This window comes from Fundulus heteroclitus, chromosome 11 (assembly GCF_011125445.2).
Source record: "Fundulus heteroclitus isolate FHET01 chromosome 11, MU-UCD_Fhet_4.1, whole genome shotgun sequence".
NCBI lineage: Eukaryota > Metazoa > Chordata > Actinopteri > Cyprinodontiformes > Fundulidae > Fundulus > Fundulus heteroclitus.
Window position 1 is genome coordinate 13,558,302 of NC_046371.1, and position 17,238 is coordinate 13,575,539.

The 17,238-nt window shown below is 38.9% G+C and overlaps 1 protein-coding gene across 3 annotated transcripts in view; it reads left to right on the forward strand.

Annotated features, from left to right (window-relative positions):
• The first annotated feature begins 8,381 nt into the window (after nucleotides 1-8,381).
• The window catches only part of kctd16b (potassium channel tetramerization domain containing 16b), a 211,557-nt gene continuing 202,700 nt past the window's right edge, over nucleotides 8,382-17,238 (forward strand). The window contains exon 1 of one of the 3 annotated variants that reach the window (XM_012876185.3): nucleotides 8,382-10,122. In XM_012876185.3, the coding sequence (XP_012731639.1) occupies nucleotides 9,294-10,122 (829 nt within the window). In that variant the 5' untranslated portion in view covers nucleotides 8,382-9,293. The remainder of the gene's footprint in view (nucleotides 10,123-17,238) is intronic. The other 2 variants (XM_021323411.2, XM_036142889.1) reach the window with 2 other exon arrangements.

Here is a 17,238-nt window from a genome sequence, read left to right on the forward strand (position 1 = left end):
TTTTGCACTTTTTTGTGGATTTTGGACCTTTGCATTAATTCAACCTGTGAAAATTGAGCTCTGTATTTTTTAAGACTATATTTAAACTTTGATTTGAATATTATTTTAAGGTCAACTGGGTAGGAGTCTTTTATTTAGAAAACTTTATTTTTAAGCCAACCTAAAATGTACTCTCTTTCACTGGTTTAAGCCCATCAGGAATTTGGATCTTTTCCTAGTTTTAAAGGCACCTTTAAAGGAGGGTAAAGAGTACCTCTGGATTTTCCTGTGAGAGTCAGTATGAACATAGTCCTATCAAGGACACATTATAACACAATGCATTGCTCTGGCAAGCTGCAAATACCATGGCAATGTGTATATAAAAAGTCAAGATTACAAAATAACCTACAACAATTTCTGAAAAAAATATTTGTATAGGAAATTAGAATACATCCATCCATCCATTTTCTGACCCACTTATTCCCTCATGGGGTCGCGGGAGTTGCTGGTGCCTATCTCCTGCGTTGGAAATTAGAATTATACAGTAAAAATGATTAGAGGCTAAGCTCTTCACTTCTGACAAATTATAGACCATTTTATAAATATCAATTCTTTTTTTTCTTTTTTTCTCACATTTTGTTATGTTAAAACCACAAATTTAAAATTAAACATTCCAAAAATTAGAATACTTTACAAAAGTTCACTTAGTTTAATAGCACAATTCATTAAAGGTGAGCAATTATACTTTCTTTTAAACACTTAGGAAATGTGTACAGGCAATACAAATTTCTAGCACCCAATCATTATCTAACAATGAAATTTTGCCTCCCCAGTTTTGCCCTTTTGAGCTTGTTTCAGAATTAGCTGTTTTTAGGGCTTTGTCAATTTTATGCCAATAAGCTGTTGCTGTCGGCGTCCCCCATCACAATGTTTACACTCACACTTTATACACCTGGAAATATATAAAAAGAGATGTAAAATAAATGTCCAGTGTGGACAGAGAAGTTGATCAAACTTGAATTGAAGACGTCTGGAGCTTAAGACAGGGAAATTGTGGCTTCCAGAGAATACAAAAGATCTGGGACTGGGATGGAGAATTACTTTTCGGCAGGTAAACATACAGTCAGAGGAAAGCTAAAATGGTTTAGATCCAATAATGTTTGTAAGCTGGAACTGCTTAGACCCAACTTTAGTTGAGACATTTTATCAAAACATTAAAAATCCTGTTAACAGTCTTAATCCAGTCTGATTGTTTGACCTATTTGTGTAATAATAGCCACAAACTATGGTCCTTTGAGGAATTAAATCATAGGGCTACATGCATGCCTGACATTTCAGATTTCTTTATGAAAATGGTTATAAAAAAACAAAATAAAAAAAATAAAAATAAAAATGATTATAAATCCTTGGTCATGTTGCTTTCACTTAATAACTATGAGCTAGTACATGTTGGTCTCTAATTAGGTCAGATAAAACAGATTTCCTTTTATTGGATATTGGACCATATTTTGCTTGCTGATTTGATTAAATGTTATAAAGCCCAGTGGGTTATTTAAAATGCATTGCTCTGTACATGTATATATATATATATATAAAAAAACAAAGTTCATTTATAAACAAGAGAGTTACAGCTGAACTTGTTGGGTTCAGAGTAGATTTGAAATCGCTGTTGAGACCCACACTCACCTACAGGTTGGATCGGAGAGTGTGCTAACACTCTGCTGTGGCCAAAAAGCAAGCTGAGATGTTCAGCTTTCCTGCTCCAAGTGCCTTCTTGCAGCTTTCCACTTATCGTGGCTCCGGTCAAGCTGCTCTGCTCCAGCTGCCAAAGCCGCAGTAATGTTCAGTGGACCTGTAGTTAAATAAACTTCTCTCCTGGGAGAACAGTGGCCCAGTCCTTGCAGAGGAAAAAAAAAAAAAAACCTGTACTGGCTTTTGCACAAACTGGATAATGGGAGGTTTCTGGAGCAGAGTAGTAGGGATGAATAGGTGTGTTTGAACCAATAAAGGCTTTACTCTCTGCAAGAACATGTTTTTCCTTTAAAATATAAAGTCTTCAAGTAGATATTTGTTAATTATGGCGTGCAGTTAGAACTGTTTGATCATTTCTCTTAGATGTGAACAGCTAAAAATAGGTTATTTGATGCAAAAACAAAAAAAGAAGAAGAAAGAAATCTGGGGCACCAGGGTTTGTTGCTGATTCCCCTGGCGACTTCATGGAGTTTACGTTTGAAGATCAATGCTGCATAGAGCATACCAGCTGTGATGATTGGGTATGTTTGCATTCCTCTACCAAAAACCTGAAAAGCATGCTCAACTCAAACAACAGTTACCTCCCTTCACTGCTGCACTGTGGTCCCAACAGGACTGAGAATCTGCTGTTTTCTTTGGCAAATTAATAAATATATATGATTGGTTCATTTTCTTTTAGTGTCATGCACCATAGGTGCCCAGCCTTCATGGGTGTATAAGACACTACACACAAAAATAATACAAAACAAAATTGCCACATACAAGTCACAGGTGCTATAAAAATGTTAATACATCTGTAAATGTTTATACTTAACAAGACCACAGCACTTGTTGTCTTCTATCCCAAGCTTTACAAGTAAAAGTAGCAAAGGCAAAAACATACCTGTCATGCATTCAATTAAGAATTTTGTCCTCAGATAGCCAACACACATCTGCATTACTTCTATTTATACATTCAAATAAGGGAAATCTCAAATCAGTATACAGGGGACAGTTAAAGACAAAATGCTATTCATCTTCCACCACATTAAGGTATTTCAAATAAATATACTATCATGTAAGTACAAATATGGATGGGCTGATATAAGCTCTGACGCAGAAGTGATGATCTTCCGTATATATTCCCTTAAAAAAAGGAATTTCAGAGTTTTTTCTCTATATGATCATGGTTGCATGGTGCAGAATGGAGTGAAGACTTCTTCCTCAGAGGCACCTCTGTGTCACCCATCTGGATATTTATCCAGCTGCCATTTTTTCAACCTATTTGGCATTTTTAGTATTCCAGTCATATTTTTCCCACAGCGGATCGGTGTTGCATCTGCTGTGAAGCGGGCGCTGTACCGGTCCGTTGTGGTGAAGAGAGAGCTGAGCCAAAAGGCGAAGCTCTCGATTTACCGGTCGATCTACGTTCCTACCCTCATCTATGGTCATGAGCTTTGGGTCGTGACCGAAAGAACGAGATCCAGGATACAAGCGGTCGAAATTAGTTTTCTCTGTAGTGTGTCTGGGCTCTCCCTTAGAGATAGGGTGAGGAGCTCAGTCATCCAGGGAGGATTCAGAGTAGAACCGCTGCTCCTCCACGTCGAGAGGAGCCAGATGAGGTGACTTGTGCATCTGGTCAGGATCAGATCTGGGTCTCCTCCCGGGCACATCCCACCAGGAGGAGACCCAGAGGGAGACCCAGGACACACTGAAGGGACTATGTCTCTTGGCTGGCCTGGGAACGCCTTGGGGTTCCTCCTGAGGAGCTGGCCCAAGTGGCCGGGGAGAGGGACGTCTGGGCCTCCCTACTGAAGCTGCTACCCCCCGCGACCCGACCCCGGATAAGCGGAAGAGAATGGATGGATGGATGGATGGATGGATGGATGGATGGATGGATGGATGGATGGATGGATGGATGGACAGTCATATTTTTCACAGTGTTCACACATATACTGTAGAATCTAACAAAGGAAAGCATGATCTCTCACTGAGCAATTCAGCATAATCATCTATTCAATTTTATTGTATTTGCTGAGTTGCAAACAAATGTAATAAAAAACAATAGTTTGTTAGTGTCAAACTTAGGGGCATCCCCAATAATTCTACCAATTTACCAATTATTATATAATAAATGGAAATTCAGTGTTATTTTTTCACATTTACTTTCCATATTTTTTTTAAAAAACTGCAAGGCAAGGCAAATTTATTTGTACCGCACATTTCAGTACAAAGACAATTCAAAGTGCTTTACATGATTAAAACATAGGAAAATAAAACAGAATAAAAGCAAGTTGGACTAGAATATAGAAACAAAATAGAAACTAAAAGCAAATATTTAAAACAGTTGGAATACAAAGTTAAACTATTGATGTTTCAGTTAAACAGTTTAACTAGAACAGTCGAAGGCAATCCTAAACAAATGATTTAAATCTTGATTTAAAAGATTTAAAAGAACCTTGCGGGTGCGTCAAGCATAAACCAGGCTTAAGTCCTTCCACGTTTGCAGCACCAGAGGTTCCAGAGACCTAAAAAGCTCAACAAGCTAATAAAGAAGGCTGGCTCTGCTTTTGGGGCCCCTCAAGAACCTCTGGAGATGATTGTGCAAATAAGGGTTCTTAGTAAAATAAAAAAAAACATTATGGACAACCCTGAGCATCTTCTTCACCAGTCATATACCAACAGTATCTTCAGTCAGAAGCTTCCTCACAGCTACAGTAAGACAAACCACTACAGAAGATTCTTCATACCCACAACCATTAGCATCTATAAGAGCTCTGAAGAAGCCTGCATATTACGAGTTAGAACTATTTTTAATTTCCCTTTGGAATTAATAATTTATTTTTAGAGGATTGGATATCTTTATACTTTTCCAAAACGTTTTTCCACCAGTAATGTGTCATTTATATTGTACAATTAAATGAAAACAGAGTGATAACCCTGTTATATATCCTTGACTTGGTTTCAACGTTCAAAATATTTTTGGTAGTCTAGGCACTTTTCATCTTGACTTTTCCCCTGTACTCAAAACATTACACCCTCTTCAGGTGCCCCCCTTCAGATTTAATTCTTGTAAAAACTTATATAACTAAAGAATAATCTATAATAATTTGTCTTTTTCCACAGACAAATAGTGCTCTTACTTCTTTTAATAGAGGCTTTTATTATGTTGCCAAATTGCACAAGCTAACACATTTACATAATGTCTTTCTAATGGTTGTATCGGTACCTCTCAGCCCAAAAAGAACAGATGTTTTAGTTTGTTTAAGCACTTTTAGGTCTTTCTGAATAAGAGCATGCTCATACTTTCAGGAGAGGGTCAATAAGAGCCTTATAGATGTAGAAATCATCAAGTATTTAACTCATGGACTGTTTAAAGCTAACAGTAATTTGCATTGCAAGATGAGGGCTATGCAAATAACAATTAACTGAAACTGGAAAAATACATGAATAAATAAATTATCTTTCCTATCTGAGAGCACAGAGAGTCATTTTAGTAAATACTCCCCCCTCTTCGAGTGGAGGGGATTTATGCATTGAATGTCCACTTGGTGTACTTGCAGATTTCTCATCGCCTGGCATCGTTCAGTGCGCGGCAGTAATGAGAGATGGAAGTGGGAGAAGTATGCTGTTTATTTCAACCATCTGTGACTGGCCTGAAAATTCCCCTTAATACATTTTTTTGTGCAATGCACAGGAAGAAAATGACTGAGCTCGAGAGCAGATCTGTGACAAGGAAGAGAAGGACTCATGATTTAACTCGTGAGAGTAATAAGTCGATTTCATTTTTCATGTGAAAAATTAAATGTCTCTCTCATACGGTGTGGGCCCTCATGGAAAATTATATAATATGAATGTCACTGCTGTGCTTGGGAACTAAACATTTTATACACTTATAGATTACATTACACTACAATACCTCTAAGATAATTTTTGGCAGCTAATATAAGCCAAGTCAAAGTTAAAACCTAAATGCAATTGAAAATCTGTTACAAGACTTGCAAATTGATGTTCAAACATGCTGCCTGCCCAACTGACTGAGTTTGTGCTGTTTCGCAAAGAAGAATGAGTAAAAATGTCTGTCCTTAGATGTCAAAAATTGGTAGAGACATAACTCAATATACTTGTAGCCGTAATAAAAGTGGTTGTACAAGGTGATGATGACTGAGAATTAATTACTGTACTCAGCCAGGGAGGATGAATACAAATATACAATGCAATATTGATAAAAAGATAAAACCATGTTTCCTTTCCTTCTATTTCACAAATATAAGCTACTTTGTGTTGGCTGATCATAAAAATGTGGTTTTCAACTGACAAAATGTGAAGAAGTTCAAGGGATAGGAATACTTTTGCTAGGAGCTGTTTTTCACACTATGTTTGTGTGAATCTTTGAGCAGGTAATACTTTGAGCAATAATGTTTTGGGTGACTTTATGGGTATTATCAGCCTTCTGGAAGAGACAGAGGTGGGATAAAACAGGTTTAACTCCTAACAGGTGGTCAATCTTCTGATCTTTAAATAGCACCACAGCAGGGAGTATTGTGTTGTATTGGGCACATGTAATTATGAAAAAGTTGCCAACATGGCCTACTTCTCAGTGACTCCTCGTGTCCTAGCTTGGCACACCTCTCCTGCCTCTGTCTCTTTCTCTGCATGTGATTTTAATTTTAATATTGATCACTTATTGTACTGCCTTCTTTCTTTTTCTGTCCTATCAATTTATCTGGGCAGAGGAATAGTAAATTATTCATTTTGTAAAGAATAATGAGCATGAATCCTTCCATGTATTAGATGGCATCCATGCTGAAAATGCACTTGAAAGGGAACTCATTTACCATTCTGTCTTGATGGATATAGTCTGACATCTTATGTTTATTGGGATATAGTTACATTGACTGAATTGACTGAACTAAATATAAAATAATAATAATTAATAATCAATAAATAAATGAAACTGATTCCGCAATAATAAAAAGAATAAATAAATAAAAAAAAGATTAGAGGAAACATTCAGATTCTTTAAAATCACTTTAAAACCCCACATGGCACGACCTAAACAACAACAACAACAACAACAATAACAATAATAATAATAATAATAATAATAATAATAATAATAATAATAATAATAATAATAATAATAATAATAATAATAATAATAGATCTGAACTTGGAGTCAGCCTTTTTAAAAGCCATTTTAAAAAACATTTATAATTTTCCTTCCGATTCAAAGTTACGCTCTACTGTGAAATAGTCTATCACAAAATCCCAATAAAAAAACTTTAAGTTTGTGGTGGTAACCTTAAAAAATTTCAAAACATTTAAGGGTTGGTAATACCTTTCCCAGACTAAAAAAGCTAAATGAGGGCAGAAGACTGTAATGCATGTGTACATAAATTGATGACAGTTTTGAATCAAAGCATTTTTTGTATTTTTTATTGATTGCGGCAGCATTTAAGTCCAGATTTAGCTATGCATAGTGTCTGATGGGTATTTTAAACTTCCACAATAAACAAACAATATATGCAGCTGCGATGGATAGTGTTGGTTGCATTGTTTTTACTTCAGAGCCTTTTGATAATTAGTCTTGACGTGGGGTTGAATATTTTTTGTTTATACAATAGAATATGAGTTGAATCTGTTTGAAACTACCGTTTTCCTACACACTTATCCCTGTTGGGGTCGTGAGGGGTGCTGGTGCCTATCTCCAGCTGTCAATGGGCAGGAGGCAGGGTACACACAGCCAGTCTATCACAGGGCAACACACAGACAGACAGAACAAAAAAAAAAAAAACATTCACGCACACTCTCACACCTAAGGAGAATTTAGAGAGACCAATTAACCTAACAGTCATGTTGTTGAACTGTGGGAGGAAGCCGGAGAACCCGGAGAGAACCCACGCATGCACAGGGAGAACATGCAAACTCAATGCAGAAAGATCCAGGGTGGACTCAAACCCAGAACCTTCTTGCTGCAAGGCAACAGTGCAACCCACTGCTCCGCTGTGCAGTAAAATTATCAATTAAAGTATTGACAACCAGGCATTTGAAAGTTTTAATTCACTTGGTGAGATTTGTTCTTTCAAACCCTGTCGATTTTGGCAGAATATTTAAATGCTTTTTCTTTCTAACTCAATTAAACGCCATGTGAGAGTCATTAGGAACAGGTTATGTGCAAGAGCATGATTTAATGTAAAAAGTGAAGTAGCAAGTGAATATTCAGTGCATAACAACAGATGCACAACAGATGCACGCATCAGGCACACTTTCTGTCCAAAGAAACAGCTGTAGCACTGTGGTCAGGAAAGCAGAAAACAGAAGAGGGCGCTGTGGGACATTTTTTGAACTGAGGCTAGAACCCCCTCACACACGTTGTTCCTACTCTGTTACACCAAGAATCGTTCATCTGAGCTGTATATATGTTATCGCCTTTAAAATAAAACACCCAAATACATTGCTGGAAAATGTAGATCTGGTAATATTTCAATTGAAAACCCATATGTGATTTATTGACAGAAGCTTAAAGCAAATTGAGACGAGATGCAGGTTATATTTATGTAGTAATAAATGCACAAAGATGGATGCAACGCTAGCTGCGAAATCCCCAAAAAACTTTACCTTTGACACATAGGCAAATTTGCACATTTCATGGCGACGGCAGGACCTTCATGCATTATACATATAGGAATATAAGTGTGATAAATATAGCGGGAAAAAACTATCTTCACAGCATGTGAATGTGTGTTTGTGTGAGTGTGAACTAGAGGAGGAGGGGGAGGCAGCAGCAGAGGAGAGAAAAGAAGACACCACCCAACTCTGTCGGGAAAGAGAGGCGGTGCGCGCTGAAGAGGAGGAGGAGGAGGAGGAGAGCAGCACCACGGACAGCTCTCCGGAAAGACAGCAGCGACGGCGAGGACTTTCTGCTCTGAAAGAAAAAAAAAATCCCACATGGATTTTCACTATAATTTTATTTAAGAAGAGCAAAAAATATAGATATTTTTTTATGACTGTAAAGACAGAACACAGTCAGAATCAGCTGCTAAGTTTCTCATCACTCCAAGGCGTTTTCTTTCCTCCCCTCGTTGGACTATATCCTAAATATAAGTTGATACTTTCTTCGTGTTTGTGTGTGAGAATCTTTTTCCATTGTTGGGAAGTACTACCAGGAACAAAAAATATACGCACCCAAGGCAAGTTTTTTTTTTATTTTCCCCACTCAATGCATTAAGGCTTCTTTCAGCCTACATATAATTGCTATTTTCCCCAGAGGCGGTAAAGAGTCCTACAGCCACTAATGTGAGCCTCTAATTCAGTTCTCCACTCTCACGCAGCACTGATTCTTTTCTTTTCTCCACCAAAGTCACCCACCGTGCGCGCTGTACGCTCGGCAGCGGATGAATAAACCCTACACTTGTGGGAATTAATGTCGATGGAGGGAAAACGAAAAAGGAGATTGTTGTGAGATGAAGTTGGAGACTCTGTCACCAAATAAAGGAGGACGTACCTTTTGACACCATTTCTATTTTTTTTTTTTTTTTTTCATTCGTTCTTTTTGAGAACTCCTGCGGGGAGAAAACAGAATGGCGCTGAGTGGAAACTGCAGGACTAATCCCAAAGATCTGCAAGCTTCAGTTCAGAACAGTTTCCCAGATGTGGTTGAGTTGAACGTAGGGGGTCAGGTTTATTACACCCGGCACTCAACTTTGGTGGGCACCCCGAATTCGTTGCTCGGTAAGCTGTTCTCCTCCAAAAAGGAGGCTTCCAACGATTTGGCGAGAGACCCTAAGGGTCGGTTCTTCATCGACAGGGACGGGTTTTTGTTCCGATATGTGCTGGACTACCTACGGGACAAGCAAGTCGTCCTCCCGGACCACTTCCCCGAGAAAGGGAGGCTCCGGAAGGAGGCAGAGTACTTCCAGCTGCCCGACCTGGTGAAGCTTCTGACCCCGGAGGACATCAAGCACAGCCCGGATGACTTCTTCCACAGCGACCACGAAGACGGCTCCCAGGGCAGCGATCACCGGCAGTGCCCGCCGCCCTCTCTGGTCCCCGCGGACAGGAAGAGCGGTTTCATCACGGTCGGGTACCGAGGGTCGTGCACCATGGGCCGAGAGAGCCAGAGCGACGCAAAGTTCCGGAGAGTCCCTCGGATACTGATCTGCGGCCGCGTGGCTCTGGCTAAAGAGGTGTTCGGGGAGACGCTGAACGAGAGCCGGGATCCGGACAGGACCCCGGAGCGCTATACGTCCCGGTTTTATCTCAAGTTCAAACACCTGGAGAGAGCGTTTGACATGCTGTCGGAGTGCGGCTTCCAGATGGTGGCCTGCAACTCCTCGGTCACAGCCTCGTTTGTCAACCAGCACACCGAGGACAAGATCTGGTCCAGCTACACCGAATACGTCTTCTACCGTAAGTGGGACAATATTTGCTCTTGTTTTTCTGCGGGACGTGGGGGCAGTGATGACGCAAGGTTGGACGGGGCCCTGGGAGGACTTTGGTTGTGGGGGCGGGCAGGGGTGGTGCTACCAGTTAGGCACATCACCACTCCTGGCCCAAGTCTCAACTAAATTGCTGCTTAAAAGCCTCCAGGCCACCAGGTGGACCCCAAGGGCTATTAACCTGTCACACAGAATAGAAATGTCAAAATTTTAGGTGAAATTCACTGTGTAGTTTAAATCATTTGGAATTTAAACACACACACACACACACACACACACACACACACACACATATATATATATATATATATATATATATATATATATATATATATATATATATATATATATATATATATATATATATATATATATAATTTTATTAGGATGTATTTAAGGCTTATAATAACATAAATTAGTCAAAGAATATTCACAGTTTGATACTTATGTTAAGAGTCATAATTTAATGCATCTACTTAATTTCAAATCTTTGTGTTTGTACTGGAGTCCCATTTCATGCACAGTGACCGGAAATTATTAATTTCACAAATTCCATCGACCGTGTATACTAACATCACTTTCAAACCAAAACAGACAAAGAAATGAAAATCCATTCATTTTCAATATCCACTTACTCCATACAGAATAGCTGGAATACTGCTGGCCATGCACACACACACTCATGGCTTGGTAACATTTGGAGTGACAAGTTAACCTAACATGGATTTGTTGGGTATGTGGGAGGAAGCCTGATAATGAAAAGAGAAGCCGTGGATGTAATAGAAAACCATGAAAACTCCACTCAGAAAGACCCAAAGCAGGGTATCAGGACTTTCTGACTGGAATGTAACAGTGCCAACTGAGCCACTGTTCAACCAAGAGATGAACACAATTCTCTGTAACAAAACACATTCTCAACTGGAAGTATGGCACAATTTCAAATCAGGCTTAAGGCGCCATGCAGATTTGAACCAGCCTCACAAATGACCACTTGGAGGCACACCTGATTTGTCTGGCAACTTGATAAAAAAAAAAAAGTCTCCTCAAAAGATCTTGTTGTTCCATCAGCTTCTTTGTATCAAAAGTGCTAAAACTCTTAACATTTTGTCTAATTATCTTTGACATGTCGCAAAACCTTTTTAATCAAGAGTTTTCTAGGTTCTTGGGCATATAAATGCCTCACACCTTTATTGCTCTGTGACCTCGGGTTGCATCTTCTAGGCTGCAGGCATGCAGAAAATATTTTCACGCTCGGCTGGAGTCTGAAGTTTTTGTCTGAGCCGTGTGGAACAAAACCAATTAGAGATCACCTCTCATAATTGGGGTTAAGTCAAGGCGTTGTTATCATTCAGTGGAAGCAACAAACACTTAGCTGACAAGCTAATTTGTGTTTTAATCTCAGTGTGCTCAGACCTATTGCAGCATGTTGCAGCACCCATCTGCATCTCCTGCAAGAGTTTATATTTCAGAAGATTTAACCAGATTTTAATTATTTCCCCTTAGTGCTGTGGAAGCTGTCAGAGCAACGATCTGTCAGGGGCTCTGCCATTTCTCATCAAGGTGCAATTTGCTTCTCCACCTCCTCTTGCTTTCATCCACCCAGCGCTTCCTTTCAACTTTCTGCACTTCCTTCTGGCTTTTCTGTTGCTATCCTTCCATTTCTCCATCTGCGCGGCTCTCTAACAGCTATTTAGGAGTCCTGAGGGGGAGGGTGTAGGAAAGAGCTCATCATGGGTTTTATAGTGGCTGTTGTAAGATTTTATGAAGCCACAAAATTATCCATATTCTTTAATATAGCAGTGTGTGATTTATCTAAAACCTGTGCCTGAGTTCTTTGCTCCTTTATTAAGAACAAAGACAACGGTTTCTCTTTAATCCAAAGAGCTTTTAGCAGTGAGCAAGCTTAAAAGGCCGCGAAAAAACAAAAAAATAATAATGCTGGTGTACTGAAAACCACATCAAAAAGAATTTGATCATGTTGTAAAATGAGCAAATGGATGAATGCTGAAAACATCCTTATTATCCTCCCTATTTAAATGACTTAAAAACAACCTTACATTGAAAACCATACATACAAACATTTTGCAATGACTTGCAGAAATATTCAGACATGTTAAACACATTCAATCACCAAACTAACTCCATGTATTTATTTTTTTGGTATTCTATGTGATAACACAACACATAGTAGTACATAATTACAGAGAAAAGAAAATAGTGCAAGCGTTGACATTTTTGTTTTAAACAAAATTCTGCAAGTATGATCAGTTACCATAAGTCAATACGTTGTAGAACGTTGTAGTTACATTTTAGAGTCTTTTTGGTATTTGTCGCTCTACTAGAGGTAAAATGTGTTCCCTTAATGTTCTTTCAGGGACAATGCTTCTACAAAGTTCACTGGGTTTCCATCTGTGCTCCTTTAAATAATTTCCATCATAAAAGTACTGTTATTTTTGCCAAAGCATGACGACAATAACTTACTAAGTTTTTTAAAAACAAAAGTTTAAAACACCAATTGTATTGTTTCCAATTATCAGCTTATCTTAGAGGTGGTATTTTGAATATCTTTACAAATGTTGATCACACTCTGGTCAACTTCACTTCCCCATTTTAGTGGAATCATATAAAGATAATTATTCACCCGACTTTATACCAAGGATATCATTGTCTCAATAATATTAAAGAGGCTGATTTTGCTGGTACTGTTCTGGGTCCAATTGCCTCCTTAGGGGAAAGAGTCAGAGCAAACATTTCTCTCCTGATTTTAGTGTGTACTCCAGAATGAGAAGGTGTCGCTCCGTTAGTTTCACAGTCAGATAGTGTTAGAGGGCTTGCTAAACTGCTGTTATCAATATACCAAATGAGTGAGAACCTGTTGGAAGAGTGAGATTAAATCTTGTTGAAGTTTTTTTTTTTTTTTTTTACATTTTCAAAATCAATAATAAAAGTGCACTGAGGCTGTTTTAGTTGTGGTTAGAAAATGCCTGTTAAACTACAGCCTCAGTAAGAAGATGTTATCACGCCTTCTAATAAAAAAAAAAAAAAAAAAAAAAAAGAGAAAAGAAAAAGGCTGTAGTGGAAACTGAAATGTTTTGCATCCAGGGTGTAAGATTACCAGCTACAGAGAGGGGACAGTAGATCCATTTTGAGCATTGCCCAATCCTCCAGGCGATTGAGTTTCACTTGATTTAGATCAAGTAAAGTGAGCATCATTTGTTGGCATATTTCTAGTATGTTATGTGACCAGAACCTAGAAAATGCTGTAGTTTATGAAAGGTTTTCAAAACAAAATTACGCAGTAACATGAATGTTTAATTTGTTGTCGTTTTTATGTGTGTCTATTTTATATATATTTCTATTTATATTATTTCTTACTAATTAATTAATGTGTTTATAGTCATTTTTTATTTATTTTTCATTATTTTCTTTAACTCTAAAGTGCACTTAGGTGTGAGTGTGTGTGTTCAAGGTTGCCCGTGATAGACTGGTGAGCTGTTCATGGTGTACCACACCTCTCACCCATTGATTGACCTCTGGCAATAGACAAGGAACGGATGGATAATTTTATTTATTTATTATAATACTTATTTATTTATCATATTTTTTTATTCATTTATTGATTTTGCTAGTAAAGAGTAACGTGTTCACAGAGTAGGCAGACGCCAAGGATGCACATGAGAATAATTTGCAGGGCTGGATCCAGGATAAGTGAGCTCTGCATTCACGGCCTACATGAAGCACAATGACGGGGTGACTCTTGGCTCTCATAACTCCCAGAAGTAGCTCTAACAAGGTAAATCAAGTAGCGGTGAGAGCTGCTAACAGGAGAAGCAAACACAGCTTGTTAATGCAATACCTGGCAGCATATCTCTGGGCTGCTGCTGCCTCTTCTTGCTTACTGACACAAGTAGTGACTTCTCGACTTTGTCAGCAGACGCTCTGCTCGTTAGGAGCAGCTCATTCGCAGGTGAGGGTCTTTACTTTAAGAAGAGACAACCACACCAATCAAGCATGCAGGACACACAAGGGCCGCCGAGTAGTTACGTGAAGGCGCACAAGCACTCAAAGAAGCATGCAATGAGTTTGTTTCATGTTGCAGTCACCGAGTGGATTAAATGCACCTTCTGACAGACTTTTGTTTATCTGACTCGCGCTTTTCTACCCCAGCCCGTCCTCCGATTTCGTCCCCCTCCTCCTCTTTTCTCCTCGCCGTCTCCTTTCATGTGTTGTCATTTCACTCCAGTCAATCACAGTCGTCTTTTCTCCCCCGTCTTGGTTCCCTCCTTCCCCGCTCCCGGTTCTTCATTTTGCTGCGCTGCAGGGGCAGGGTGCACAGTGGCGGCACTGGTTGCCTTTACATGCCTGACTGCGCCGTCACGCCTCCCGTCTCGCTTCTTATTCATATCTCTGTCTGTCTGCCCACCGCCACCAATTTTGCGTTAACTGTCAACTTCGGCTGTCTCATCTCACATTTGTGTAGCCTTGTGTCTGTTTTTTTTTTTTTTAAATAGGCTTTACTCAACTATGGACTATTAAAATTTACATAAAATTGTTAAGAGGCTTTTGCCTGAATCAACATTTCAATTCAGTGTCGTGCAAAGCAGCCCATTTCTTCAGCTCGGATTGTAAAAACCTGACTAACCTGTACACGGCTCTGCCCTTAACCTTATTGATCATCTGTGAGATGAATTGCTTCATCAGCTGTGATCTAGATCTTTCTAACTTCACCACAGACATGCTGATGCTGCTAAATGGCTGTAAACCCTCACAGCTTGATTCTTCTCCAGATGATTCTCTTATTTAGAATATAATTGTTGGATTTTTGTTGACATTTGCAGCTAAAACAGCCTTTGTACTATGCATTTGATAGGGACGTGCTCATGTTGTTTTGCATGTGCCTTATGCTTTAATACCTGAATCGATGGTTCGAATGCCATCTACTGTGTGATTAGTAATGATACCAATTGGGTTAGCCAGTCGGCTTCCTCTGAGAATTAAGTCTAAGGTACAATTAAGTTTACACACATTCACTATGCTCATGCATGTTTTTAACTTAATTATGACCTATTAATGATGTTTTTGAGCCATATTTTTACACCAGGGTTTGAATCATTATGTAGGATACAACTTTATTGATTTGGTTATTATTTAGGTTAATATCCCTCAGCATGTTGCCCACTTACCACAAGCTTTTTGCAGCTATCAAGGGGCATCTGGGATCGTTCTGGCTGGACCACTCTTCTGATCAGTAATAGACGAGCTCGTTTAAACAGGATAGTTTCCTGGCACTGACTTGGCTTTAAGCCATCCATCCATTTTCACGAGGTTTGAGGTCATCGGCATTCCAGTAACCTGATGTCAGCCCCCCATATCCATTCCAAAAAAAAGTTTTGATGTGGAAAGTGGAAAGTTGCTTGAATCTTTAACTTTGCAGAAATCCATTTTACTAAGCATGTAGCAATAACAGGAAAACTGCCCTTTAACAGAAGAAACCTCCAGCAGAACCTAACTCAATATGAACGTCCATCTCCCACATCCAACGTGGGGTTTGAGAAGAAGAACACCAAAATCAGTCTGCTCGACTGAGCTTCTCCAATTGTGACCAAATCAGTGGTCAAACACCCATTACAGAATGGTATTGATGGCTACAAAAAGTGTTTGGTGTGAATGCAACATAGTAAAGGGCATTTATCTAAATAGTATTGTTTGTATGACTAATTCTGACCGTAAGTAGTTTAGAGAAAGCCCAAAATAAATCCAAACATGCACGTAGTTCTTGAATTAGAATTTTGTTGTTGTTGTGATGTAAGTCTATCCCTGAAAGCAAATGATTTGAATAAAAGCCTAAATTTAATATAATATTTATGTCCATAATGGGTGAAACTGTTTGCAGAGCCAGGGAAGACACTGATGTCACATCAGCCGCATTTGAGGACAGTCAGATGGTACAAACAAACTTTTCTTCTCTAACCTTTTTTTCCATGAACCCCTTTTAAAATTTCAGTCAGATCAGCTCCACAGCTACATTTCCTTGGGCATCCTGGACTAATTATTTAAAAACTTTACAGCTTATCATTTCCCACTTATGGTGATTAATTTGAAATATAGGAGATCTTTGTGAATTACTTTCCAAGGGCCTCCACAACACTCTGATGAGATTACTTAATGTGGCAGATCTGTAAGAATGATAAATGCAGCGTACTCACCCGCTTTGCTGTGAACACGGGGTGTTTCTTCTCATTTTTTTCCCTGCAAAATGAGTATAAAATGTTAATTTGTCTCCTTGAAATTAGTGTTTAATGAGTGTGGAATATTTTCTGTTCCACCAGTCATTTCAAAGTGTTTGCCTCAGACTATACCACGTCAAAAAACTACATACACCCCTTAACCCTGTACGGCATTTTTATTGTGATTTAACGTAACAGGCCAACACGAGGTATCCCATACCTCTGAAGTCAAAGGAAAACGATACATAGTTTAACAGTGTTTACATAAAAAAATTGGTGAATTTAAAGAATTGGTTGAACTATAGCGTGCTTTGAATATCTGACATTAATGGAAGTGCAACAAGAAGAAAACTGCTGTTAAAGGAAAGCTATAAGAAGTCCATTGCGTGTTCGGCCAAAGCCATATACAGGGGACACAGCACATACTTTCAAGAAGGTGCTCTAGTCACATGTGAGCAAGTTTAAACGTGTTGGCCTAAAAGCAATTCACTATTTTTGGTTGAAAACTAACCATGTACATCACCCTAAGCAGAGCATCCACATGGTGAAACATGGCGGTGGTAGTATCATCATGTGTGGGGGCTTTTCTTCAGCAGGAAAAAAAGAGTTTATAAAAAAATGGATGAGGTTAAATGCAGGTCAGCTCTGTAAAAAAAAAAAAAAAAAAAAAAAACGTTAAATGCTGTAAAAGACATGAAACTGTGGCAGAGACTCACTGTCCAGCATTGCACCGACTCTAAATTCCCTCAATTGACCCCTTTCTATGTGGAGAAGCAGCCACTCTACTTTTAGCTACCCCTGGATGACAGAACTCCTTAGCTTATCTCCAAGTTTGGGTTTTGGAGTTTTATTTGAAAGAA